Source organism: Phoca vitulina, unplaced genomic scaffold (assembly GCF_004348235.1).
Source record: "Phoca vitulina isolate PV1807 unplaced genomic scaffold, GSC_HSeal_1.0 scaffold95, whole genome shotgun sequence".
In the NCBI taxonomy this organism is placed as follows: domain Eukaryota; kingdom Metazoa; phylum Chordata; class Mammalia; order Carnivora; family Phocidae; genus Phoca; species Phoca vitulina.
This window is the reverse complement of record NW_022589798.1, coordinates 1121379-1148149: the sequence shown is the minus strand read 5'-3', so window position 1 is coordinate 1148149 and position 26771 is coordinate 1121379. Positions and strand designations below refer to the sequence as shown.

Sequence of the window (26771 nt, the reverse complement as noted above, 5' to 3'; positions counted from 1 at the left end):
TATAAATGAGATAAATGATGCACACAGACTTCAGAATGATGGTCACCTCTTGGAAGAATCGCTAAGAAGAGATACAAAAAAAGGGACTTCAACTGTATCTAACATTTTATTTCTTTAAGAGATCCGAAATAGAGCAAAACTACAGTATCAGTTCAATCTCAGTGATAAGTACCTCAAGTCTGCTCTAGTACCTTCTGTACTTTTATGTATGTTTGGATTTTTTAAAAAGGAGAATGTTTCTAGTTTAATAACCCAGGTGCAAGTTTTAAGAAAGAAAGCAAAGTATGAATAGTGCTGTCAGATGAGGACAATCATTGTTAGGGCATCACATTCGACCAGAATAGAGATTGAACCCAAAACCATTTCATTATGATTAGGAGGGAGGAGGGATTAATTTCCTTAATATTTGGCTGAACCACATTAAATATCTTTTGCCATATTATATTTAGATCAGGTAAGAGGTATGCGGAAGAAAAAACTTTCAAAGCATTGGTTATAACTATTAACTACAAAATCAGTGCCTTTAAAATTCCTTGCGATTTTGCCTTGTGACCAAACTTTTGTTCTTGTTTTAAACGTAATTAAAATGTATTTGAGTTGGAGAATGCTGTGAAAATCACTGAGCTAGCATGGAGCCCTGCTGGGGGGGGGGACGGCGGGGGATTGCTAGACTACTTATCTAACCCTTTCCATGGCCTTAGCTAAACCCCACAGGAATCTGCCCGTTCTTAAAGCTGGGATTTAAATGGAGCCCTGTGTCCAGGCTCTTCTCTTATAGTCTTGGCCCTTTCTGGCCACATCACCAAACCCCTCTGCTAAGGTACTTTCTAAGAGAAGGGTTCGTGTAGACATATAGTGGATAGGACTGTGGAAAATAAAGTATGTGTGGATGAGAAGAGGAGGCAGGATGGTGGAAGACAACCAGACAAGCAAAGTTAAGAATGATGGTGGGAATAAAAATCATCTTTATTGCAGATAAAAGTTGGAGAATTATAGAAATATGCCAAAGGAGTCCTCAGCAGAAAAACAAAGCACGAACCCCAGAGTCAAGTGAGAGTTGATTCTTGTTATTCGAGAGAGTAATGTCCTATAAAGGTGGGGCTGCGAACACTCCGTTAGAGAATACTAACCCATTGCTCCTAGGAGAAACATGGGGTTAGTTAGGTTCCTCGGAGCCTCTGATCACCCCTATGCCGACCCATCAACACACAGTCTTGCTTTATGTGTGTTTCTTTTTAAAGACACCTTATTTAATCTATACTGATTCATTAACACTGAACAAGGCCAACAATACTGTAACTCGTGCCTCAATGAAGCTAATCTAACACACAGTTTCTCCGTAAGGCACATCACAGCCTTCTCATGCTTAGGAACACCAGACAGCCCTTCAGCACTACGCTTGGGCCATTTTAAACATGGAGATCACCAACAAAGAGCACACAGATGCAAACAACATGACACTAAATAGATAGTAAAAAAAACACTTGTTCATGGTAGGAGAGCTGAAACAAGGCAGAGTGTCACCTTGGACAACCCCAAGGACTCAACAGGAGACTCAAATGTTCACCTCCCCACCCGCGAATGACTGTGAAAATACTGTACCGATTCGGGGGGCTTACAAATAAATTTTTGCGAGTAGGTAAATACAGAATCTTTGAATAATGAGAATTGAGTCTGACATATAAAAAAAAAAACAGGGGCACCTGGGGCTCAGTCAGTTAAGCATTTGCCTTCAGCTTGGGTCACGATCTCGGGGTCCTGGGATGGAGCCCACATCAGGCTCCCTGCTCAGCGGGGAGCCTGCTTCTTCCTCTCCCTCTGCCCCTCCCCCTGCTCCTACGAGCTCTCTCTCTCTCAAATAAATCAATAAATTCTTAAAAAAAAAAAAAAAGCAGTATCTAGTCCTCCAGAAAGAGATACTTATATTTTGGGATTCATTTGGACAAAGAATGTTACATTCCAGTCATTTAGCTCAATAGGAGCTTTATGGAAACAATGATCTCCCACTTACTCAGAATGAAGAGGTTGAGCCCATTTTGCATATTCCTTACTTCTGGCATCGTCCACTGAACAATGCGTCCTTGTCTTTTCCACTCACAATGGAGTCATCTCAGGCAAATCTTCTCCCCAGAGGAGGTACAGCTCAGCTTGTTCTGGGGGAAAAGGGTGCAGATGCAACACGCAGATGCCAATTCGGCAGCACCAGACGCCACTTGCAATAACCCAAAGGTCCCCAGCACTGTGGAGACTCGGTCTGGTTTCAGGCATCTTTTGCTAATTGCCCTGCTGGGCTTGGGGGATCTGGGTTATTTCGGTACTGCTGTTGTCACTATACTTAGGGGTTGATTTTGGGGATCGTGGTGCGCCCCTCCAAAAACAAGACTTTCCCACCACCCAGGGACTTCTTGGCCACCACACCGTGTCTTCCTCCTGTGGAATAATAGAGTGCCCTGGGCCTGTGTTTGGTTTTAAGTCCATGTGCCTTAAAGCTGTGTTCTAAGAATAAAAAGTATGTTGGTAATTTGAGCCCAGCAAATACTTGCGCTGGCCTCCGGGGCTGTCTTTGCTGTTTTCTGGTGATTAGGTACAGCACCTGTTCTGTTTAGGGTAACAGCCCCACGGAACCCACTGGCAGGCCATGGAAACAACAGAGAGGTTTATCAGAAGATGAAAAGAAGTGTGCAAAGAATAAGCCTCTGAGAAAGTATTTTAACCCTTCCCCACATCCCTGCTAGGTTCCCAAATCACTGATGGAATAACCCTTCAGCAAACCAGGCAGAGGGACCTGAACCGGGGCCTTGTAGACTTGGAAGGCTCTTTAAGACCAGCTGGTTCACTGGCCACATTTTCCCTTCAAGGACTGAAGCCTGAGGCTAAAGGAAAAAAAGAAAGCGTGCAAGATCCTGTGGCTGGAGGGTGGAAACACAGGGCCACTGGGTAAGTCTCTGACCCAAAGTTCTATGCTCATAACACTACATTTCCTTCCAGGTGACCAGGGATCCCACAGATTGCTCTGGAAACTTCCCACCACCGACATGATCCTGGCCTGTTCCCAGGGACAGAAGACAGGGCGGGTACTAGCAGGTGGCATTCCAGATCAATCTCAGGTGCAAACATCTCTCTCTCCCTGAGCCCTCCCAATGGAAAGTGGCAACAGCCCAGACCACAAAAGGGGAGCAGGATTTCTACTTTCAAGATGCTCCCACACACAGCATTTCGGAGCACACCCAGTTCAGCCGGGGATCACTGGGCAAGCACTGTCCACCGGCTGGTGGGCATCTGAAAACCTCGCCTCAACCCCCCCTTGTACTTCTCCACAGTGAACGTCTATCATTTCTTTCTGACAAATATGCAGGCAGGGTAGAGGGTTGGTCCGTTCGGATGCACATTTTACAGTGAGCTAATGTGCACAGTACTCATTCTTGGCTCTTCAAAATGATCCTTTCGGTTTAAGAGGCCCTTAGCCATGGAATGTCTCCTCACCCGCACACAGTGACTTGGACCCTCCCCGAATTCCCAACCTCTCTACACGCCAAGCCCGGGCCCACCACCCGACCATACCTGCCTGGCCCCCAGGTGCTCCAAAAACACACCGTGTGGTTTTGCCACCTCCCATCACCTACCACTGGTTCCCATGCCTGTTTAAACACTCTCTCTGCTGGAAAACTACCCCCCACCCAGTCCCAAGTGCTAATGAATCCAGGTCTCTGTTTCCACAGCATTTAGTCTAAATCCGAATTATTATTATTTCCACCTATCTATGAGGGCCCTGAGGTCAGGGTCACTGCCCATTCATCTTTGTATCCTGCCCAGGGCCTCACCTGCCATGTGTGCACTTTATAAACATACCCCTGGAGTATGGACAAAAAAAAAAAGCTCTGTGGGAAATTACAGGGCAGAGGAAAAAATGTGCAGAAAGGAGGCCTGGTCTCCAGAGTACACGAACATTTTTATTCTGTCGTTCTCATGACTTCTCTTTGAAGACCTGAGATTAAAAACACTTCCAAGTCCCAGATCTGTGCTCTCCCTTCTTATAATGATAAAGCCTGGATCCTTTGGCCCAGGTGTGGGGTAGGAAGGCGGCCCAGGGCAGGACGTTGCTTGGAAGCAGCCCCTCGGAGCATGGCCTACTCTGCAGGGATGGTAGGCACCGACCTGTGGAAGGATGCTGTGAGCCAAAAGCGGGCTTTCAAATCGCCAACCCAACTCCTCCCGTTGCAGCCTTGGACAAGTCACTTATTTTCTCTAAGCCTTGGGTAGCCCCATCTGCAGAATGGGTATACTACTCACGGAGTTGTAAGGAAAGCAAAGAAATACCGTTCAGCTCTTGCTGAAAGTATCCCCCAGCTGTGTTGGGGTAGACAATGACTCTTCTGGACTCAACTAGAAGTAGGGAAGCCCAGCTCATACTTTCAATCCTCCTAATCTTTCAATCAAATATTTCACCTCAATCAACACAAATGTGGTCTTCCAGCAAAAACCTAAGAGGATCGCCTGGGCCTCACAGTCCTACCTTACTGACATTCCATGGTACGGGACTTAGTCATCTCCTGATTCAGACACCTGCTGAATGCTTCCATGACTTGTCAACGTCTCCGGAAGCGGCTTCCGAAACACACCTGAGACTGGCTTCTTGGGCCTACAACCTCCATCTCACTCTCCACCTCCCTCCTGAGCCCACCCCATATGAGAAACAAAGTACTTCCAGAAGCTCGCTCCTGTCCAAAGTGAGCCACAAGTAGTCAAGGTAACAAACCCAAGGAAGATGCGTCTTTTCGAGGAAGGGAGCCCAAAGGGAACGCTCTGGAATCCTTGCTTCGCCCTGGGACCTGGCCTCCCGTGCTTCTGCGGCTCGGTGCGCTTCACAGACTCCGACCCTCCAACTTTATCCCTGGCGGGTCTTGTCTCCCAGTTCGCACTGGATTCTTTGCCAGGGCCCTCTCGGCTCCTGCACTCTCTGCTCTGCAGCTCAGGGTGTCAGGGCGGCTCCGTGCGCAGGGCGGGCGCACCCTCCAGGCTTCAGCTCACCCGCACCTCCTCTGCAGGACTCCCCTCCCTGGGCACCACACGCTTTCCCGCCTTCTCCCCTACTAGCCCACGAGACGGGGGCTGCCTTTGTTGACTGCTCTGCTTCCCGCACCTTGCTCCGAGACACCCACTGCGGGAGCAGACCACCAAACAGCGCCTCAGGCCACCACCAGCCGGGGCAGGAGCCGACACTCTCGGCTCTGACAGCAAATACCAGTCTGGAAATGACCCCCACACATGCCCTGCTCCAACACCAGGTATTCTGTGAGGGGGGGCAGGGGCCCCGAAGTGGCTGAGGGTCCAGCTAGGCAGCAGCAGCTCAGAGGGAAGAGACCGTGGCTTCATTTTGGAGCTTCGGAGGAGGGCAAGTGGCACACTGCGTGGCTGCCCTACTTAGCCAGCCAACTTCCTAGCACTGTCGAAACTGTGCCACAGGATTCTGAACACTAGCACGACCTCGAAGGCTCAAGAACGGCCGTCGACTTCCCAGGGACCAGCAAGTGCAGGAAAAGAACGTGCCAGCACCACACTCATGCCATGAGGACAACTGCTACTAGCTGAGCGGTAAGAATTCACCCCAGACATCCAGGGGCCTTGTTTAACCTGAGAGGACAAGGACAAGCTCACGCTTACTGAAGGGAAAAGACCACGTGGCGTCCGGGTCCCCAGTTCAAGATCCCAGCTGTTATTTGGTAGTTGTGGGGTCAAGGTCAAATCGCTCTGAGTCTGTTTCCTCATCCGAACACCAGGGATGACACAATGCTTCCTCACAAGGCTGCTGGAAGGACTAAACGAGGTCCCCGAGGAAACGTACGCAGCACGCAGACTGCACATCCGCAAACTTAAGGGAAAAACCTACTTCGGGCAGCGCCTGAGTGCAAGTGCACGCGACTGTCCGGGAGAAGTCTGAGCTCTCCCAGGCCCTGGCCGCAAGCCTGCGCTTTCAGGAAATTCCTAATGAAGCAGGAAGTAGCATATTTTCCCAGATAACCTCCACTTTATCCCTTTTATTTCCAGCCTACAGTTTTTAATGACCCTCTTACTGAACGACTGCTCTTCAAAGAGACTTTTATAGTATTTTGCCTCTGGAGGAAGTTGAAGCTCGGTGCTCTCTGGGCTCTTAAGAAAGGAATAAGGGGCGCCTGGGTGGCTCAGTCATTAAGCGTCTGCCTTCGGCTCAGGTCATGATCCCAGGGTCCTGGGATCGAGCCCCGCATCAGGCTCCCTGCTCGGCAGGAAGCCTGCTTCTCCCTCTCCCACTCCCCCTGCTTGTGTTCCCTCTCTCGCTGTGTCTCTCTCTGTCAAATAAAATCTTTAAAAAAAAAAAAAGAAAAAGAATGAAATCCTGCCATCTGCAACGACATGGATGGACCTAGAAGGTACTGGGCTAAGTGAAGTAACTCAGACAAAGATAGTTACTGTGCGATTTCACGTCTATGTGGAATCTAAAAACAAAACAGAAACAGACTCATCAACACAGAGACCAAACTGGTGGTTGTCGGAGAGGAGGAGGATGGGCGTGGGACGGGCAGTTGAAGGGGATTAAGAAGTACAACCTTCCAGTCATGAAGTCAATCGGTCACTGGGATGTAATGTACAGCAGAGATGGAATATAGTCACTAACACTGTAATAACCGTGGATGGTGACCAGTGAGTAACTAGACCCATCAGAGTGATCATTTTGTACATTTGTAATGTATAAAAGTATCCAAACACTACGTAGGTCAGTTATACGTCAATTAAAAACAAACAAGAATTCAGAGATGGGCAGCATGACAGAGGGAGGAAGCCCTGGGTTGGTTAGAAGCCGGGCTCCTGCTGGTTCCTGGGGCACCTGTCCTGCACATCTGTGTCTCAGGCTCGTCACCATTTATAAGAGGCAGAGCCCCTTCCTGCTTTAACGTGATCTGACTGTATAAATTAACGCAACCAGAGGTTCTACTTAGTAGCTGGTACCTGCCCCAACCATGTGCGCATAGCAGCTCTGTCTCTGGGCCGCTGCTGGAAACCCCGTGCAGAGCACCCCTTCGGGAAGGTGGATCCCTGTCAATTTCTTCCGATTCAGCAGCTCTGAGGAGACTGAAGAGGAGATGCAGTGACTGTTCCAGGAGAAAGTCTCCTCCTTACGAGCCTCAGAAGCCATCCAGCTGCCAGAGACGCTGGGTCCTCAGCCCAGGGCAGAGGCCACACATGGACTTTTCTTTTTTTAAAGGCTGGCAGCACTTACTGATTCTAAGAGTGCAGTGTACATCAAGGCTCACAGATGATCTGGAACTGACCAGGAACGAAATTTCGGTCAGTTTCTAGATCACTTCTCTGGCAGGCCGAGGGAATATGAGTTTGAGGCAAACTGGAGCACGCCGGCTGTGTTCTCTCCTATTAACTCCCGATGCTCTTCGAACTCGCCTCAGTGCGATGCAGTTGAAAAGTCAGGATGCCGGAGGATGCTGGCTTCCCTTCCCTGAAGCTTTGGGGAGCAGAGCCGACCCTGTCTCTGGCTAGGTATTATACCAAGGTTACCACATAAAATCCAGAACACCCAGGTACATTTGAATTTCAAATAAACACCACATGTCCCTCTACCCAGAACACCCCCCACCCACTGACAGGTTTACTGTGAGATACAAGAAACAGTTACTGCTCTTACAGAAGGCCCAGTAGTTGAGGGAGAGATGCGTCCCTGCCCCGTCCCCCCCGGCTTCTCCCCCGTCTCGGCACTCGGCCTGGGCACCCACGGCTAGCGTTCTGGGCGGCCGCAAGCTGCAGGGCCTCGGGCCGTTCGTGCTGCTGGGGTAGGTGAAGAGACAAAACACCTCCCGAGTTTTTTTTTTTTTTTGAAATTACATTTACCATTCTGGTCAAAAGTTACTCATATAATGCAGTGGTCTTAAATTTTTATTTTGCACGGTTATACAGTCTGAATGACTAGCTTGCAATCCGAGGCAGTTTTTATAAGCTTTGCTCTGCAAAATGGTGTTAGTGTTGTTGTAGGGCAAAGTCCTCATCGATAAAGAAATTACATTAATGAAAGGAAATCAAGAATGATGTGCTGGCACGTCAGATTACAAAGTGGCTCTAAGCAAGCCAGTCCCCAACGTCTCACAGCAAGGGAGTTCAAGAGCTGGAAACTCCTTAGAAAAATTAAATGGCACCTATAATAACACTCTTATAAGGGTGAAGTTTGTAAATTTTTAATCCATGGTACTCAAAAGTGAGAGAATTAAATACAAAGCTACAACTGGGTAAATCTTCTCACTTCCTCTTCTTCGTGGAATATAGTTTTTCTTCGAGTGGGACAGGGACAATCCCCTCACACTCTTTTACTTCCTGGGTCAGAGGGTGTTTTACAACATTCGGTCTAATCACATCAATGTCTCGAGACAAATGTTCCATTATGCTCTCAACAGCGGTGGCTGGTGCATAAAAATCCACCAAGAAATACCTGCAATAAAATAAAAATTTGTGAATTCCTGCATTCTGAAATACAACACTTCCGCTATTTTGGTCAATGTTTTCACTTTACTCCTCTCCAGATAAGATCGGCTACACAAAAAAACACACACACACTTTGTCAACATAGGAACTACCAACTGACCAGCTAAACAGAAGTGTTTGCCCAACCTCCCCCTTCCCTGTGGCCGGTCCCCTTACACTCTTGTGAAAATCTGAATCCTAACAAACTTCGTGGTAGCAAAAAGCATTGTGACATTACATACAGTGCGAAGTATATAAAGTACAGTAAGATTATGGGTCTAAGGAACAGAATGTACTATTCAACAAGGCTGAATTTCTCAAACCATTTTTTGAGAAAACATCTATTGGGTAAGTCTTCTAATTTTCTAAAGGATTTTACAAGTAACTTAATGCACCCGAGAGGCAGAGTACATACAAACGGCCACACTTCACAAACAACGGAAAAGATTCTGAAAGGCCTGGGACTTGTCTAAGACTATCCTGCATGTTCGAGAACTGACAACAGAAGGAAAATCATGGGAATCTGGGGTATGGGAAAGAACTGAACATTCCTCCACCCACAGCAGACTACTCCAGAAGGGCACCGCAGCCAGCCCACTCTTCTTACCACATCAACAACTTCATCAGCTCAGCCGGATGACGTTACAAAGGAAGAAGCAGCCCTCCTCCCTGCCCGCGCCCCCCTCTCAATTCTAAAAGCGTAAGCCTCCCTTGTACTGTTGGGTTTGAACCACAGTGCTGTGAAAGGCCAGTTTTCAGTGCAGTAATTCAGAATTCTGCAATGTTCCAGCTGGCTGAGATGACCTCTGACATCGCTTACTTTGTTCTAGCCATACTCTCCTCCCCACGCATATTCCCATCCTAGGTCTTTGCGCTCACTGTTCCTTCTGCCAGAATGTTCTTCGCCTGAGTTCCACAGAGCTCACCCCTCACTTCCATCCTGTCTGCGCCCAAACATCACGTTGTCAGAGGTCCTCTTTGATCACATCTCCTACAGCAACACTAAAGCAACATCCTCCTTGCCTGTCCACCCAACCTCGTTACTCCATCGGCCTTACTCAGTGCTTCATTGCTCCCCAGAGCGCTCATCACCACAGACAGAGTACGTATTTGCTTATCATCTACCTCACGCACTACTACATAACCGCCCTCAGCAGGACTCTGTTGCTCTACCCCCAGCACCCTGAACAGAGGCTAACATACACCAGGCCCACGGTAAATACCTGGCTGCAAGAGTGTTAGCATGAGACGTGAAATTCTCACAGAAAGCAGAAGAGACCAAACTGAAAATGGACAGATTCGACACGGGAGTTAGAGAAAAGGGATGACATTTTGTATAATTCCATACAAAGAGAGTTCAAAACATATAAAACAACTTCCCAGGTGAACATTCACCCTTAGCTGAGCCTCGTGGGGAAGTTATTCAAGTAAACAAAAATTAAAAGTGAAAGGACAGAAAAACATACACCATGCAAAAACACTAATCAAAAGAAAGCTCAAGTGGCTACAGTAATATCAAAGTAGATTGCAGATCAAAGGAAATTACCAGGGATAAAAAAAGATAATATATAACGATCAGTTCACCAAGAAGACACAACAATCCTAAATGTGCACGTACCTGACAACAGAACTGCATCATACAGGAAGTAAAAACAAACAGAACTGAAAAGAGAAATAAACAAATCCACAATTATGGCTGGAGACTTTTAATATTCCTCTCAGTAACTGATAAAAATCAGTATACAGAAAATCAGCAAGGATATAGAAAAAGTGAGCACCACCATCAACCAACTGGATCTGACATTTATAGAACCCTCCAAACAAAAAGCAGGATACACATTGTTCACAGTTGCAAACAGAACATTTACCAAAGTCAACCATATTCTGGGCCATAAAATGATACTCAATAAATCTAAAGGGATTCGAATCTCACAGAAGACACTTGGGGAAATCCCCAAATACGTGGAAACTAACATACATCTAAATAGCCTATGGGTCAAAGAACAAATCAAAACGGAATGTGAACTGAATGAAAATGAAAACAACAAATCAAAGTTTGGGGAATGCCACTAAAGCAGGAAATTTATAGCACTAAACACCTATGTAAGAGAAGTGGAAAAGCCTCAAAACTTCCACCTTAAGAACCTAGAAAAAAGAAGAACAGGGTGCCTAGGTGGCTCGATCATCTGCCTTTGGCTCAGGTCATGATCCCAGGGTCCTGGGATGGAGCCCCACATCGGGCTCCCTACTCGGCAGGAAGCCTGCTTCTCCCTCTCCCACTCCCCCTGTTCGTGTTCCCTCTCTCGCTGTCTCTCTCGTCAAATAAATAAATAAAATCTTAAAAAAAAAAAAAAAAAAAGAACAAATTATAAACACAAAGTAAGACGGGGGAAGAATAAAGATCAGAGCAGAAATCTCTGAGGCAGAAAACAGAAAAATAATAGAGACCATCAATGAAACCAAATACTAGTTCACTGAGACCAATAAAATTGATCCACCTCTAGTCAGACTTATCAGTAGAAAAGGGTAAGAGACAAATTCAGGAATGAGAGAGGTGAAATGGCTACAAATATTACAGATAATAAAAGGATGGAAAAAGACTATTATAAACAAATTTTACAATAAATTTGACAACTTAGATGAAATTCCTTGGAAAATATAAACTACCAAAACTTCCTCCAAAAAATAGCTAACCCTATACCTATTAAAGAAATCAAATGTGTAATTAAAAACCTTTTCAAAAGAAAACCAAAGGCCCAAATGGCTTTACCAGTGAATTCTACCAAACGTTTGAGGAAAAACACCAATTTTGACACAAGCTGGTACTGAAAATAGGACACTTCCCAATTTGTTCTATGAGGCCAGCATTACCCTGATGCCAAAATCAGACAAAGACATTACAAGAAAAGAAAAAACTGATCAATATCTCTCACAAACATAAATGAAAAAAAAAATTCTAAAAGTTTTAGCAAATTGACTACTAAAATATATGCAAAGAATAATACATCATGGTCAAGTAGAGTTTATCAAAGAAAGCAAGACTGGTTTAACATTTGAAATCAATCAATGTAAATCACCATATTACCAAACTAAAAAGAAAAACCATAATATGGGTATTAAGGAGGGGACATGTTGTGATGAGCACTGGGTGTTATACACAACTAATGAATCGTTGAACACTACATCAAAAACTAATGATGTACTATATATTGGCTAACTGAACATAATGAAAAGAAAAGAAAAGAAAAACCATATGATCATTCCAACAGAAAAAAAAAAAAGCATTTAACAAAATTCCGTATCCAATTCCTGATAAACTCTCAGCAACGTACAGCTACAAGGGAACTTCTTCAACCGTACAAAGGATATCTTTGCAAAACCTGTAACTAACATCATACCAGCTGGTCAAAGTCTTAATGCTTTTCCCTGAGACTAAGAATAAACAAGGGTGTCTGTTCTCACCATTTCTATTCAACATTTTACTGGAGGTTCTTGCCAGCGCACTAAGGCAAGAAAAAAAGAAAAGGCATCCAGATTGATAAGGAAGTAGTAAAACTGTCTATATCTACAGATGAAATGATTGTATATATAGAAGAATCTAAGAAATTTACAAAAAAGATACTAGAAATAATATGTGAGTTTAGCAAGGTTGCAGTCTACAAAAATCAACTGTATTTCTATATACTAGCAATGAATAATCACACGTTGAAATTAAGTATGAAATACTTAAGGATAAATCTGACAAAAGGTGTGCAAGACCTGTACACTAAAAACCCTAAAACATTACTAAAAGAAATTAAAGAAAACCGGCATAAATGGAGATATAACTTGTTCATGGGTAGGAAGATTCAAATTTATTTAGATGTCAATTCTCCAAAATTGATCTATAAATTCCTAAGGATCCTAATCAAAATCCTAAAAGACATTTTTGTTAGAAATTGATGAACTGATTCTAAGCTACACAGGAAAATTCAAAGGACCTACAACAGCCAAAACAACTTTGATATCAAGAATGAAGTTGAAGGATTAATACTACCTGATTTCAAGACTCATTACAAAGTTACGGTAATCAAGGCAGTATGGTATTTGTATAAAGATACACAAACAGATCAATACAATAGAGTCCAGAAATAGATCCATACATATATGCACAACTGATTTTTGACAAAGGTGCAAAGGCAATTCAAAAGAGAAAGGACAGTCTTTTCAACAAATGGTGCTGAACAATTCCATATTTGTATGCAAAAAATGAACTGTGATCCATACATATACAAAAATTAACTCAAAACAGAACACAGATCTAAATAATAAAACATAAAGCTCGAAAACTAGAAAAAAACACAGGAGAAAACTTTTGTGACCTTGGGTTAAGCAAAGAAACTTTAGACAGCACTAAAAGCAAAATCCATAATCAAAAATTTGATAAACTAGACTTCATCAAAATTAAACACTGTTCTCTGAAAGATACTGTTAAGATAATAAAAAGACAAGCCACAGACTGGGATTTGCAAATCACATGTCCAATAAAGGACTTGTTTCTAGAATATATAAAACTCTCAAAATTTATTTAAAAAAAAAAACAACCCAATTTTTAAAAAATGGGCATAAAATTTGAATAGGGATTTCACCAAAGATATATTATGGCAAAGAAGCACCTGAGAAAGATGCTTAATACCATTAGTCATTAGAGAAATGCAAATTAAAACCACAGGGAGATACCTACTAGAATGGCTAAAATTAAAAAGACTGAGCATTCCAAGTGTTAGTGAGGACACAAGGAACTGGCATTCTCATACACTGCTAGTGGAAATGCAAAATGATACAACTGTTTTGGCATTTTCTTAAAAGTTAAACATACACTTGCCATTATGATCAAACCATTCCACTCCTAGGTATTTATCCAAGAAAATTAAAGCATTAGTCCTCACAACAACTTGTTTATGAATGTTCACAGCGGCTCCACTTACAATCCGAAACTGCAAACGACACAAAACTGATAAACTGTGGTATGGCCATACAACAGCATACTACTCAGCCATAAAAAGGAATAAGCTACTGACATATATGAATCTTATAATACATTTGCTGACTGAAAGAAACTAGTATAAAAAAGGGCAGATGCTGTCTGATTTTATTTAAGATTCTACAAAATACAGACTAATCTACAGGGAAAGAAAGCAGACCACTGGTTATTAAAGATGGGAACAAGTGGAGGGAATGATCACAGGACACAGAAGGGAAATTGTGGGGTGACCAATTTATTTATTATCTTGATTGTAGTGATTTCACAGGTATATATCCATGTGTCAAACCTTATTAAAGTGTATGCTTCATGTGCAGTTTATTGTGTTGTTAACTGTATCTCTATAAAGCTGTTGATTTAATAATGGTGCATAAAGAGCATTTGAATGGGCAGGACTTGGTGAATGATTTGATATGGGTGATGGTGATGGGGGAGCAATTACAGATAATGAAGACTCCCAGAGCTTCCCAAGAAATAAAATAAAAATGGTGCCAGCTGGGGCGCCTGGTGGCTCGGTCAGTTAAGTGTCCAACTCTGATTTTGGCTCAGGTCATGATCTCAGGGTCATGGGATCGAGCTCCGTGTCAGGCTCCGCACTCAGCAGAGGAGTCTACTTGAGGATTCTCTCTCTCCCTCATCCTTCTGCCCCTTCCCCATTCGCACTTTCTCTAAAATAAATAAATTAATCTTTTTAAAAAAATGGTGTAGGGGCGCCTGGATGTCTCAGTTGGTTAAGCATCTGCCTTCGGCTCAGGTCATGGTCCCAGGATCCCGGAATCGAGCCCCACGTCGGGTTCCCTGCTCTTCGGGGAGTCTGCTTCTCCCTCTGCCCCTCCCCCTGCTCCTTTCTCTCTCTCTCTCTAATATATAAAATCTTTTTTAAAAAAAGGTGTAAACTCCCATCATCAGGCCAACTTCTTGAGGAAGTAACTTGTACATTTGCTCACTGATGAGATTACCATTTGGGCTTCCTCTGAACATTACACACCAAATGGCCGAATTTTCCAAGGCACAATTCCATTTGTTTATTTCTACTTCATATAAAAGGGACTAGGTTTGCAATCACCCAACTTAAAAACTGCTCATTTGTTCAAATTTAATTATTGATTACTTACCCTGAGTAAGGCTCTACAATAGAGCCGAAAAAGTCAGTGTGATCAATCTTAAATTACCTTCTCTCTGCCAATCCCCAGCCCTTTATCTAACTCCCCCAGCCCGCAATAACTATGGCCGCCTGGTGGCCAGGGCAGGAACTGTCTCACCCAGCATAGCCCCAGCATCACTTTCTTCCCATTCTATTCATTTGTTCTTTCATTCCGTATTCATCAAAGTGTCCTTCCAAACTACCACTGACAAGTTATGACCTCCACCCTCTGTTTACCAACATTCCCACCATACTTGATTCTATAGCTCCTTCCTCTTCGCTTGCTCTTTTGTCTAGTTTCCCTAAAATAGTCTTCCTCTTTTATTACACTTAAAGCCTGAGGCAGTGTGCTGGTGAAATGCCATGTATTACCCATAGGGTAACATGCAGGAACGTGCTTAGCATGGGCCTGACATGCTCTGGGCACTCGATAACCCAGGCAATCACCACTGCCAGTCCTGGAAGTATTCCAAGTACGCCCCTCCCTCCAGAAAGTCCACAGGGGTCTCCTGCTCTCCAGTTAAGCCTGCCCTAGCAGTCAAGTACTCAAGTTATTCAATAGCCTATCTGGGGTTCGGCAACCATTGTTCCGTTTTCCATTCAACTGTACCAGAGGCATTTTTGTGGGCTAGCCTCGGTGTCTAAACATGTTTTTAAGAGAAAGTGGGTGTTCAGTTGCCAACTGCCCACAAATCAACTCACATGCAATCTTCCTAAACAACACTGTCCACACACTGGCACTCACCAAATCATCTGAAGAAAGACACCCAAAGTTTTTGGGTACCATTTTGTGATAAGGGTAAAAAGAATACCCAAGGATGGAAGCTAGATGCCAGATACTAGCAGAAACCTCTTATTTCAGGACTGAAGAGGAAAGTGTCTTATATAGATAGAACTTTCTAGTTTTCAAAGTGCTTTCACATCTTTTAAACAGCTTCTGAGGAAGAAGCTGAACAGGAAGTGGACGCTCCACTCCATGTGGCAATTCAGAAAGTGGAAGAAGAGAAATGGTGCTGTGTGTTGTTTTGGTCCAGGAGCCCTCTCCTAGCAACACTACTGCTCTAGGAGTTTTTAAAGTGCTCCTCCTACACATTGCCTCCTTTGAGTTTTATAACCATTAAGTCATTAGCTCAAGGTCACTCAGCTACTAAGTGACCACAGCCAGGATTCTAACAAAGCAGGTCTTTTGACTCCAGGATAGAAGCCACACATAGCTTTGGGACCAATGGGTTACAGAATCACAGAATATAAGTGGTGGAGAGGGCCGTGAAGACAGTGCAGTCCAAGCCCTTCGTGTTGCTTATGAGGGTACTGGGGAACTGCTCCAGGTCACAGAGTAAAAGGCAAGTTCCAGACTCCAGACCCCACAGTTCCCCACTCTGTCAACCACATCTCTTGGTATCTGCAGCCAGCATTCTAGAGGTTTCTCAAGGATAAGAAGAAGTCCTACCTAGAAAAAGGCCTGGACGTCCTAAGATTAGGCTGTAACTTGGCTTCTGGGAGATCCCTGTTACTATAAAAACGCTTCTAGCCTTTACCTTTTACCCAGTGTGCCTTCCCTCCACCATTCATGACACTCCCTTTAGCAACCAAACCTAAACAAGAGCATGGCCAAAATGCAAACAGGTTTGTGCCCACAACTACAGCTGTGATAGTCATTTCATGCTTATCACCCTGCTGATCTGTGCCTAGGGCTCGTGTGGGCAAAGACTGCTTCTACTCCCATGCTCCTTGTTATACCATGGAAATTTCCACAAAATGAAACACTGCCAAAATAGAGAAGAGGGCAAGTAGCTTCAGAGATGGGTAGATCTTACTGTATTCACCACTCCTGGTTGCCAGCTGAAGCTCTTACCCTCCCACTTCCCTCCTAGGGCATTAAGTGGTCTCTCCCCACCATGAGGGAACCAAGCAGAAATCGAGGACAAACTCAATCTCCGCCCACCTTAGTGGCCCAAGCACACAGGTCAATAGTCCATTATGGCTTTCCCGTACAGAAAAGACCATGACCAATTCCTGGCTGCTGCCAATATATATATATATATACTTTTTTTTTTTTTTCAGGTAAGTGGACAAACTTAACTGGTCAGTGAACATCTATTATGGGCAGACCTCAAAGAGGCTAAAAAGGAGGTACATATGGCCTCGACCTCCCAGAACATTTAGTCCAGATGGAGAGAGTGGTCACAGGGCTACTGTGCTGGCAGAAACCCAGGCTCCCACTATTTAGACAAGTCCCCCGGTCCTGCAGGAGACTGTGGAGATGACAGTAATGGACATCCGACTCCCAGCTGCTGGGCTTTTCTAACTACAGAAGGATGACCCGAGGAATGACACTGACATGACAGCGTGCAGAGTGCAGCCAGCCCTGCCTTTCCATTTTCGCACCTGAAGAAAGTGAGGGCTACGAACAGCCTACTTCGAGTAGTGGGTTGGGCAGCTCCTGATGCCTGTAAGGATCCCTTTCCTGTGACCACACAGGTCCATAACAGATCTACACAAATGGGAGTCAGGTTGAAAAAAATGACCTCGAACTCCCCTGATCTCAACTCCTTACATCCTGAAGGCTGCCACGGAGAAGCCATTCTGAAATCCAGATGAGCAGCTGTTCAAGGGAAGGGGGCAAAAGAGGAATGTCTCAGTGTCTCCAGAGGAATCCGAGAGCCTTCTGCCCCACCGTCAGTCTGGCCCTAAGAGGGAAGGATCGAGAGGATTCAATAACCACAATTAAATATCAGTCTTCACTTCTACCCTAACCAAGGTAGGCAGAACCAAAAACAAGACCAAAGTCACAACACATGTGGACTCTTTCTTATCTCCTTCCTCACAATTTAAGCTGGAATAGTTGAGAATTATGACTACAATTGCAAGTGCCTCGACATACTTCAAAGCTGCCTTTTCAAAAAGGAAAAAAAAAGTTCTCCAGTTTTCCGTTCCCTAATCAACCATTAAATCAGTAAATGGACAAATCATTTTGGAAAACCCAGTTTAGCCAGCTGCAGTCTAATTAGATCATACATTCCCAGCCCCTTCAACCCTGTGCCGCTCAGTGGCACTGTGAAGTGGTCGTGTACGTCAGGTGGCCAGGGCTGATGTCAGCGTCACCCCTGCCTTACACACAAAGCCCAGCAGTGTTTACATTTAAAGGTGTGGTTACCCACGTGTGGTTCTAATTACAGAATCGCACTTCATCTACAAGGCAGAAACCAGCTTTACCCACGCCTCTCTCTCTTCTACGGACAGCACCTAACATTTACGCAGCACCGACTCTGCCGAGGCGGAAGCAGAGAGATGGCGGATACCAGGCAAGGAGAGAAAATACAAACAGCGCTTCGATACACGAATGCAGCTCTCACTGCAGAGTCCAGTGTTCAAAAGGCAGAGGGAACTATTTCACAGGTAGAACCTGCCCATGTGGTATTCAAGCTGATGACTTAGGACACTCAACGCTCCAAATCTCTCCACTACCGTGACTGAACCCCCGGGGATCTGAGAAGCCCCCGAGAATGGCTTCCCCAGGACAGACAGCCCGGCCCTGGAAAACAAGGCCACCAGCCATGCTGCCTCCCCAGCACTGGCCTGCCGAGGGAACCAGCAGCTCCCACTGGCCTTTCGCTCCTCCTCTCTGCAGTCCTACCCCTAGGCTCACCCAGTCGCCTTCTGCCTAAGCTGTCACCACCCCCCGCCTGCCCCCAGGCCGTGGAGGGAAGATGTGTGTCTTCCTGCGGTGCTCCTACACTTCAAGGTCGTTATTTGTTGCTGATTTCACTTTTGTCTTAACCCTGTTCTTTACAAGTTTACTGTAAAAGCGCTTGCCTGAATTTGAGTTATATTCTTTGTTTCTGTTTCTCTCAGACACAGTCGCACACTCACAGCCTCCCCTTCCCCCTGGCAGACAAGTGGAAATTTCCACTGAATCGCTCGGTGGCTCCCGGTGGGTGGGGGATGGGAGGGATTTGAAACCATGGAGCATCTTCGAGCCTTTCGCAGGCTCGGAAACAGATCCATCTGAATGCCAGTTTCTAGACTGTTTCAGTTAAACCTTGCTGGATTCAGGCTTCACTGAGACAGTGAATTCTTCACCTTAAAACCAAGGAACCCTCTGCATGGAAAAGCCCTATTCTTTTTATATCTGTTGTGTCTCATACATTTTTAAAACCACTAAACCTAGTGCAGAATCCTTACAAATCTCAAGATGCTGCCCCTAAAAAAGAAACCTCCAAGGCCACAGCAGCTCTGCCTTGAAACCCAGTTGTGGAGCACCTTCACACAAGAATGGGGTCAGGATGCTGGCCTGGACTTAATGCTGGCAGGAAAGCACGAGAACATGGAAATGTTAGCTAACAGGAAAACTACAGAGAAGAATCAATCTCCTCTAGAAAGGGTGCCAGCTCTCTTGGAGTAAGCTGCAGACACATTTGGGGAGCGAGTCAGTAAAATTCCACTGATTCACCACAGAGCCGGTTATTTTTATCATTCTGCTTACCCGTAAATAGAAGGGCATCTTATATGTAGGCCAGCAGATCTTATAAGCACCTATTCACATTTTAATACAGATGAGAACGAAGAAAGAAGGGACAAAACAGGCAAGAAAAACCTTCTTCACCACGTAAGAGTTCCTTTACACACGCCTTCTGGAGTAAGTCCTATCTCAATGCAGTAAAATCAGACGTGGTTAGAACGGTCAAAGCCCATCGGGGGCATCCTTTCCCAAACAAGCGCCAGCCCAACACTGAAATATGGACCACAGTCTGTTCTACAGTTCTCTCTCCTCCACCAAAAACCTGCTCAGTCTCAGTCCAGCCCCATCTAGTGGAAAGAGAGCCTTACACTGGCGTGTGCTGCCCCGGCGTCTGACACCAGTGCTTCTGGCAGCCGGCGCCTGACACCACGGCTCAGAAAAGGCCTGACCCTTTTTAGCAACCCCACCATTGCTCCCCTCTGCGTATGTCACATCACCACCTTTTAGACTCTGAGGAATACAGTAAGAATCTTCTACACCAACCTTCCCTTGCTCAGAGTTGATAAAGGTGAGCATCTGAAGGTACAAAGTAGAAAAACTCTATGGGCCCCCAGGAGACCAAAGCAAATGCAGAGCTGAGCATGCATCTCAGAACTCGTAAGACCTACCCCCCAACGGCCTCCCCAACTCTGAGTCAGGCTCCAATCGTTTCCAGACACTGCTGGAGACAACAGGTGGTGAGTAAGCAGAGCCTCCATCTAGAAATCTGGTCCAGAAGACCCAAACTTCCCAACCACCCCAACATGGCCCAAAGAGAACGGGGGCATCTGGTTAACTCCTTCCTCGTCTAATTCACATCACGTGGGGACAACTTAACTGATATCTGGAATATAACAAGTGTACTTGAAATTTTGGCATATCTTGGTCATAGACTTGATACAGTAATAAAGACCAGGGGCGCCTGGGTGGCTCAGTCGGTTAAGCGGCTGCCTTCGGCTCAGGTCATGATCCCAGGGTCCTGGGATCGAGCCCCGCATCGGGCTCCCTGCTCGGCGGGAAGCCTGCTTCTCCCTCTCCCACTCCCCCTACTTGTGTTCCCTCTCTCCTGTCTCTCTCTCTCTGTCAGATAAATAAATAAAATCTTAAAAAAAAAAAAAAAGACCAGGTACTACCTCCTCCCCCGGGGAGACTCCCCAGGTAACCCTGAGGCAGCAGTGTACCTCTCTTACCTATGCACTTTTCTACCCACACATCTTTCTTTTGGGCCTACCTGGCAGGTGTGTACCAGCGGCAGGGATTTGGGGGAAGGAGGCGAGGATGGAGAATGACAGAGACAATCACCCAAAAGATGGGAAGCAACTGTAGCAGAGACTGGTTGTCAGCCAGGCCAGCTGACACTGCTGTGCTAGGCCCCCGCCCTTGTATCTCCTGGCTGGGCCTAGGTTAGCAATGTGCAGGCAAGTCCCTGATTCAACTGAAAACTCCCTGTGACCAGGAGCCGCAACAATCACAAGAACCATCCCGAGACCTAGGAATACCAGCAGGATATACATTTCCTCCCATAAAATGTAAGAGAAACAAACACATAATACCAACAGTACCACAATGTGATGTGGATTCTCGGAGGGCATCTAGGCTCACTCGTTAGCCAGCTAAAAAAACTAGCTCTCACATACCAACCTCAGGATTCAAACTAGTGCCTCACCAAAATTATAGATACATGCCATGCCTCCAGGGATGTTCCAAGAGTTAAAAACTTTCAAATGCTAAGTTCGTAACAAACAAGTCCACTATTTCTTCTTAATCACTTGGAAAAATTGAGCCTTTCCAGCACCCAGCACATAATCCTGGCACATAATCCACTTAATACATGTTTGTAACACCCTATGTGACTATGTGCAGCGCACACACAGACCTTACCAAATGAACAAAAAGCCTGGTACAAACATCACTGGGGGTAGTGACCCGAGGGGAGGACTGGTGGAAGTCACGAGAATATCAGACTATCCTTAAGTTCCACACTACAGACATATGACACACCACTCAAGTTTAAATCTTTACCCCGGTAACTCCAAAATACATTAGCCCCTCATCTCCTCTTTTACCAAAAGTCACTGTGAAGAATATTAATGAGTGTTAGAAAAATAAAAGGTAACAGTCAAATAAAGTTGATAAATGAAGGCAACTTACTGCAGGGCTTCTCACCATTATTGTACTCACATATCCTGCGCATCTCTAGAAGGGATCCCACATCTAAATGCTTGCACTCTCTCTCTCTCTCTCTCTCTCACACACACACACACACACACACACCATTTTTTGGTGGAGCATAACTGTATAACTAGTATTTCAGAGACCACACTTTGGAAAACACTACCTTAAACAAATACATACGAGACATTGATTAATACCAGAAAAACAAGCGTAAACCATGAACCTCCCCAACTGGGAGGGAGGTTCTGTGTCTATATACAATACACACATACATTACACTCTACAAATGTTGCTCCTCCTTTGCTGAGGGGTCTGAGAGTAACAGAACCAGAGATAAAATCATTAAATGTAAATGAACAAAGTGACAGTGACAGCAAGAGTCCTCGGTGGGGCACATGCACCTTGTCAGGAATCCGGAACGTGGGGCTAAGTCAGCAGTTCAGGCTTAGTTCCGGGGGAGTTCTTCCAGGATCTGAATTTATTCCATCCACAAAAGAAAAACAGCACCACCCAACCCCAGCACTGTACGCAGAGGCCTGACAACTAAGGAGTTGATACAGCGGTTCTCAAAGTGTGGTCCTCGGACAGCAGGATCAGCAATACCCAAGCAGTTGTGAGAAGTGCAAATTCTAGAATGCCGGTCACACCAGCCCTCAACAAATTCTACTTGGAAAGGGGGCAGAAGAAAGCACTCCTAGTGCACATCCCTGAAAGCACATGAATGAGGGAACAGGCTTCCCTCCCTGTTCAGTGCTTTCCAACTGAGAACCTGGCTAATAATCCTTAGCTGAATTTTATACGCTCCTCTCTAAACAAAAAGGCAAAAGGACTCATAGCCTTGCTGTTAAAATGAAACCCCTTTGTGGTTAAGTTTAAAAAAAAAAAATGTTACACACACAATCTCCATCCCTCTCTGTTACGACTGTGGCAGAGGAATCGCCACTATGCATTTCCTGTTGCCTAGCAACGCCGCGGGCACTCTCTTCAGAGGTGTTCTCAAGAAGCTGAACGCTAGCACAAAACAAGGTGAAGCAATCAAAAGATGAAATGTGCAGCATGTGCCGCCCCTCGGCAGAGGCTTAAATGCAGGAAGAACGCCTCAGTGTGAGGCGTGACCGCACGCAGGCCTCTCCTCGTGGGTGAAGCGGCACCATCCACACTCCGCACTGTCTGGAGAGCACACGGAGAGATGATCTCATCTGATCCCCACGACAACGTGGGTGGGAGGATGGCCACCTGAGCTCAGTATCCAAGGAAGCAGGAATCGGAGAAGCTAAAGACTGGCTGAAGGCCACACTGCTGGCAAGTACCGGAGGGAGAATGGAGTCTTCAATGCCTGGACTTTCCCACTACTAAAAACTCATTTCCATCTTCTCTATCACTACTTCTAGGAAACTCAACAGTATCAGAAGATTTCTCCTCCAAACCAGAAATCATGAGTGTAAAAATAACATCACCAGGGGTCAGAGAAGCTTCAGATCAACTCAACAAGCAAACCGATATCAAAGAATTTCTACAAGGATAGTTATTACTACAGAGTCAAATCTTCGATATGTTTGAGGAAAGTGCTATATACTTTTGTGAGAAAAAATGTCGTAACAGAGGATTGTGATTATTGTCTGGAGTACATAAAACCATTTCTCTATTGTGGGTCAGGTGCTGGTTACACACAACAGTACTCAAAGTACCTTTTGCTTGTTACCTGCAACCCACATTATTTACAAAGGATGCACGGAGTATGTGGACAGCACATTGCTCACTGAGGTGTTTTAAAGGCAAAGCTGAAGAAATGTCAAGGGAAAACTGTGCTTAGGTTGACAAGAAAAGTTTCCCGCAGGGCACCTGGGTGGCTCAGCTGGTTGAGCGACTGACTGCCTTCGGCTCAGGTCATGATCCTGGAGTCCTGGGATCGAGTCCTGCATTAGGTTCCCCGCTCAGTGGGGAGTCTGCTTCACCCTCTGGCCTCCCCGCTCTCATGCTCTCTCTCAAATAAATAAATAAAATCTTTGAAAAAAAGAAAGAAAAGAGTTTCCCGCAATCAAAAGCTTACACGCCTGTTGCTCCTCACATGACTTGTTTTTGTGCTCTGATTATGGTTTATTATGGGCCAGCTTTACTGGAGTCCATTTAAATCACAACACCACTAGAGTATGTACCCACACACCACCTGGCGCAATGGAGATCTACTGAGAAATTAAAATCATTTCTAAGATGAACTAAACAGTATTCTTTACAGCCTGTCAAAGACATTTGTCGAGGTTCATGAAGAAACTTACCCTCCTCTACTGTGCCGCTGACTGTGGGCGGAAATCTTATAAGGCAGTGTTCGGTCACCCAGATTCTCCAAGCTCCTCACTATCGCCCCTCTGTCCATCAGGGCTTCTACCGTACGTTTCAAGGCAGCAGCAGTCTCTGGCTGTTTTTTTGTTTTCATTTTTAAAGAGAAGAAAAAAACATATCAGAATCAATATAAGAACTAGAATGATTAACTCTGGTCAGTTCCAATCATAACAGCTCTATTGGCAGGGAAAAAAGCAACAGAAACTGTCTAGCTAACTTAAAATTTAAAGAGAGAGACATTTAGTGTAAGGATATGAGATAGCTCACAGATACGAAGGACAATCTGAAGAACCAGGCCTCGGAGATTTCAGGAACCAGAGCAGCTGCAGGGATCTGGGAAGCAGGAACTAAGAAATGGCTTCTTCAGAGCACCTTGGCCAGGATGAATCCACGCCAATCATTGTCAGTCCTTGTATCCCATGACTCAAAATCCAAATTCCAGGGGAAGAGCATCCCATTCTCTTGGCAGGACACTTTGACTGACCATCCCACCAGAACCACAGCCAGTGGGAAAAGGGGTTGTGCCCAAAGAAAAATAGGGAGATTATAACCAAAAGGGGAAAAGGATGAGTAAGACCCAATCTCTGCTCTCTTGGAGCTTACAATCTAATAAAGGGATTAACACAAAAAGCCACCTCAGAAGACCAGAGGGCAGAACAAAGGAAGTGACACAGAGACCGGAGAGCTTGTGAAGGAAGGCACATTCAGTTGGGAAAATGAATGCCCTGAAGAGTGACAACGGGAGATGCAAAGAACCGATGAAACAAGCTCTGAGTAAAGGAACAAAGGCAAGAAAGTATGAGTGCACCGAGGAAATGAGGAGGAGGAGTTCCACTGGGTGATGATCAGGACACAGGAGGGCTGAGAGGTAAAAGGCTGGGTGCAAGCATATAAATACTAAATACCTGTTAAGAAAACAAAATTCAAACAGTATAAAATCCCACCACCCAGAGATCAAAGACTTTAAACACTTTGGTGAACTTCTTTCCAGATCTCTCTCTTTACATATGTATACACAAAAGAACTCTGGAAACAAAGATACTTTACAGGGTAAACCTGAGAAGATGCAGCTAAGGTAATGTGGAGAACGAGAACAAGGCAGAGATGTGGCAAAGGAGGGGCCCCAAAATATGGAGGCTGGGAAAATGGTATTGTTACTAACAGCTACAGGGAAATCTGCAGAAGCTGGTTGGGAACAATAAAAAGATGAATTTGACATGCTGAGTTGGAGTTGCCCACAGCTCCTCAAGGTTGACCTCTCAGGATGTAAAGCTTAAGCTCAAAGTAACAGGGCGGGTTAGAATTACCCATTTAAGAATCACCTGCACAGGAGGGCTGTCTGAAGCCCCAGGAATAGGGGCGATGGTGGAGGGAGGGTGCAGGGGAGAGAAGAGAGCAACAGAACCTTAGAGAACACAACCATGTGGGGGCTGACAAGGGAACTTGAAGTCAGAGAAGCAAACAGAAAAGGTAGTCAAACAGTACAAGGAAAATCAGGCCCACCTTGTCACAGAAACCCAGGGAAGACGCAGACTCCAGAATGACAGGGTAGAGGATGAAAAGAAAGCAAATGCCACAGTATGGGGGCAGTTTGGGTCACACAGCAGGATGGGGCTAGAAGCTAGACGGCCACTTTCCGTGGTAGAGGCATGACAGCAATGGAGGGAAAGAAAAAGCACGAGAGCCTGAGGAGCAAACAAGTTTGAGCAGAATGTTTTAGGAGGCAGAGAACGCGAACAGGTTAGTAGTTAAAGGGGAATGAACCAGTCAAGAGGACAAAATGTAAGATGTTGTTTTAAATAACAACAATGGCAAGTCTGATTTTTTGTGTAACTGCTGTGAGCCCACTACTGGTCTAGTGTTTTATTGTTATATATTTAATCTTCACTGGGGAAAAAAAAAAAAAAAGAGCAAAGAAGTTTTACCGATTTGGAAATTGGGGCCTCTGAGAGATGCCAGGACTCTGAGAGGACATGGCAGCTAGTAAATGGAAGAGCCTGGTGCAAGGGAAGTAACACCAGTGGAAAAAATCGGGGGACAGGCGGAGGATGCCAGAGGACACCTCGGCAAGGAAAAGGGACAGTTCTCCTCAAAGACATAAATGAAGGGATGCAGGCAGAGAGCACCAAGTGCAGCAGTGAACCTAAGGGTACCTTCCGGTGGCTCATTTCAGATCAAGTGAAAAGAACAATGGAGAATCATTTTAAGCGTGCACTCCAGTAACCAAAGAAAATCCACCATTCCTATAAATTTTCTTTCTGACCCGAATTCTGTTAAAATGCACTATTAGTTTAAGGTTGAGAAATAAAATTTTTACTTTCATCTCACACTGCAGCTCACTAGGGATTTTTTAAATTCCTACTCAAAATTGTACTTATGTATTTAACCAGCTTTATGAGAAAACAGACATTTCCTACCTACAATAAAAACAAAGGCCCAAATCACTTCACATTAACACTAACCAGGTAAAAAGTCTATGGCAATTTCTCCTTACAATTTTATACAAACGTATTTTTATATAGTTCTAATCAACATGGAGACTAAATTCTTTTCACATTTCATTAATTCACAGACACTTCCATATTTCTGCAGAACCCTCATTAGTAACAGCAGGGTAATATTTCATTTCATTAACAATGTCATTTCTTGACCTGGTGTTGTACCAATTAACTTATGATAAGGCAGACAAATAGTTTTTCCAAATAAAGATGTGGGTAAGGTTTTTTTAAAAAACCCAAACTTTGATGGATTACAGTCTTCTGATTAGCTACCCAAATCATAAATTTTAATTAAAGGTTTTTTTGTTTTGTTTTGTTTTTTTAAAAGATTTTATTTATTTGACAGAGAGATACAGCGAGAGAGGGAACACAAGCAGGGGGAGTGGGAGAGGGAGAAGCAGGCTCCCCGCGGAGCAGGGAGCCCGATGCGGGGCTTGATCCCAGGACCCTAGGATCATGACCTGAGCCGAAGGCAGACGCCCAACGACTGAGCCACCCAGGCGCCCCTAATTTCAGTTTTGCCTGATTAAAAAGGAGTATCTCAGTAACTCGTCTTGTTTAAATTCCAATTGCTTACAGTATGAAACA

The 26771-nt window shown here is 44.9% G+C and overlaps 1 protein-coding gene across 1 annotated transcript in view; it reads right to left on the bottom strand.

The window, feature by feature from the left end:
• Positions 1-7905: 7905 nt before the first annotated feature.
• MRPS6 (mitochondrial ribosomal protein S6) overlaps positions 7906-26771 on the bottom strand; it is a 65963-nt gene continuing 47097 nt past the window's right edge. Inside the window, exons 2-3 of the mRNA XM_032396987.1 lie at positions 23622-23761; positions 7906-8470 (exon numbers count right to left, since the gene is read on the bottom strand). Coding sequence (XP_032252878.1) covers positions 8281-8470; positions 23622-23761 — 330 coding nt within the window. The 3' untranslated portion in view covers positions 7906-8280. The remainder of the gene's footprint in view (positions 8471-23621; positions 23762-26771) is intronic.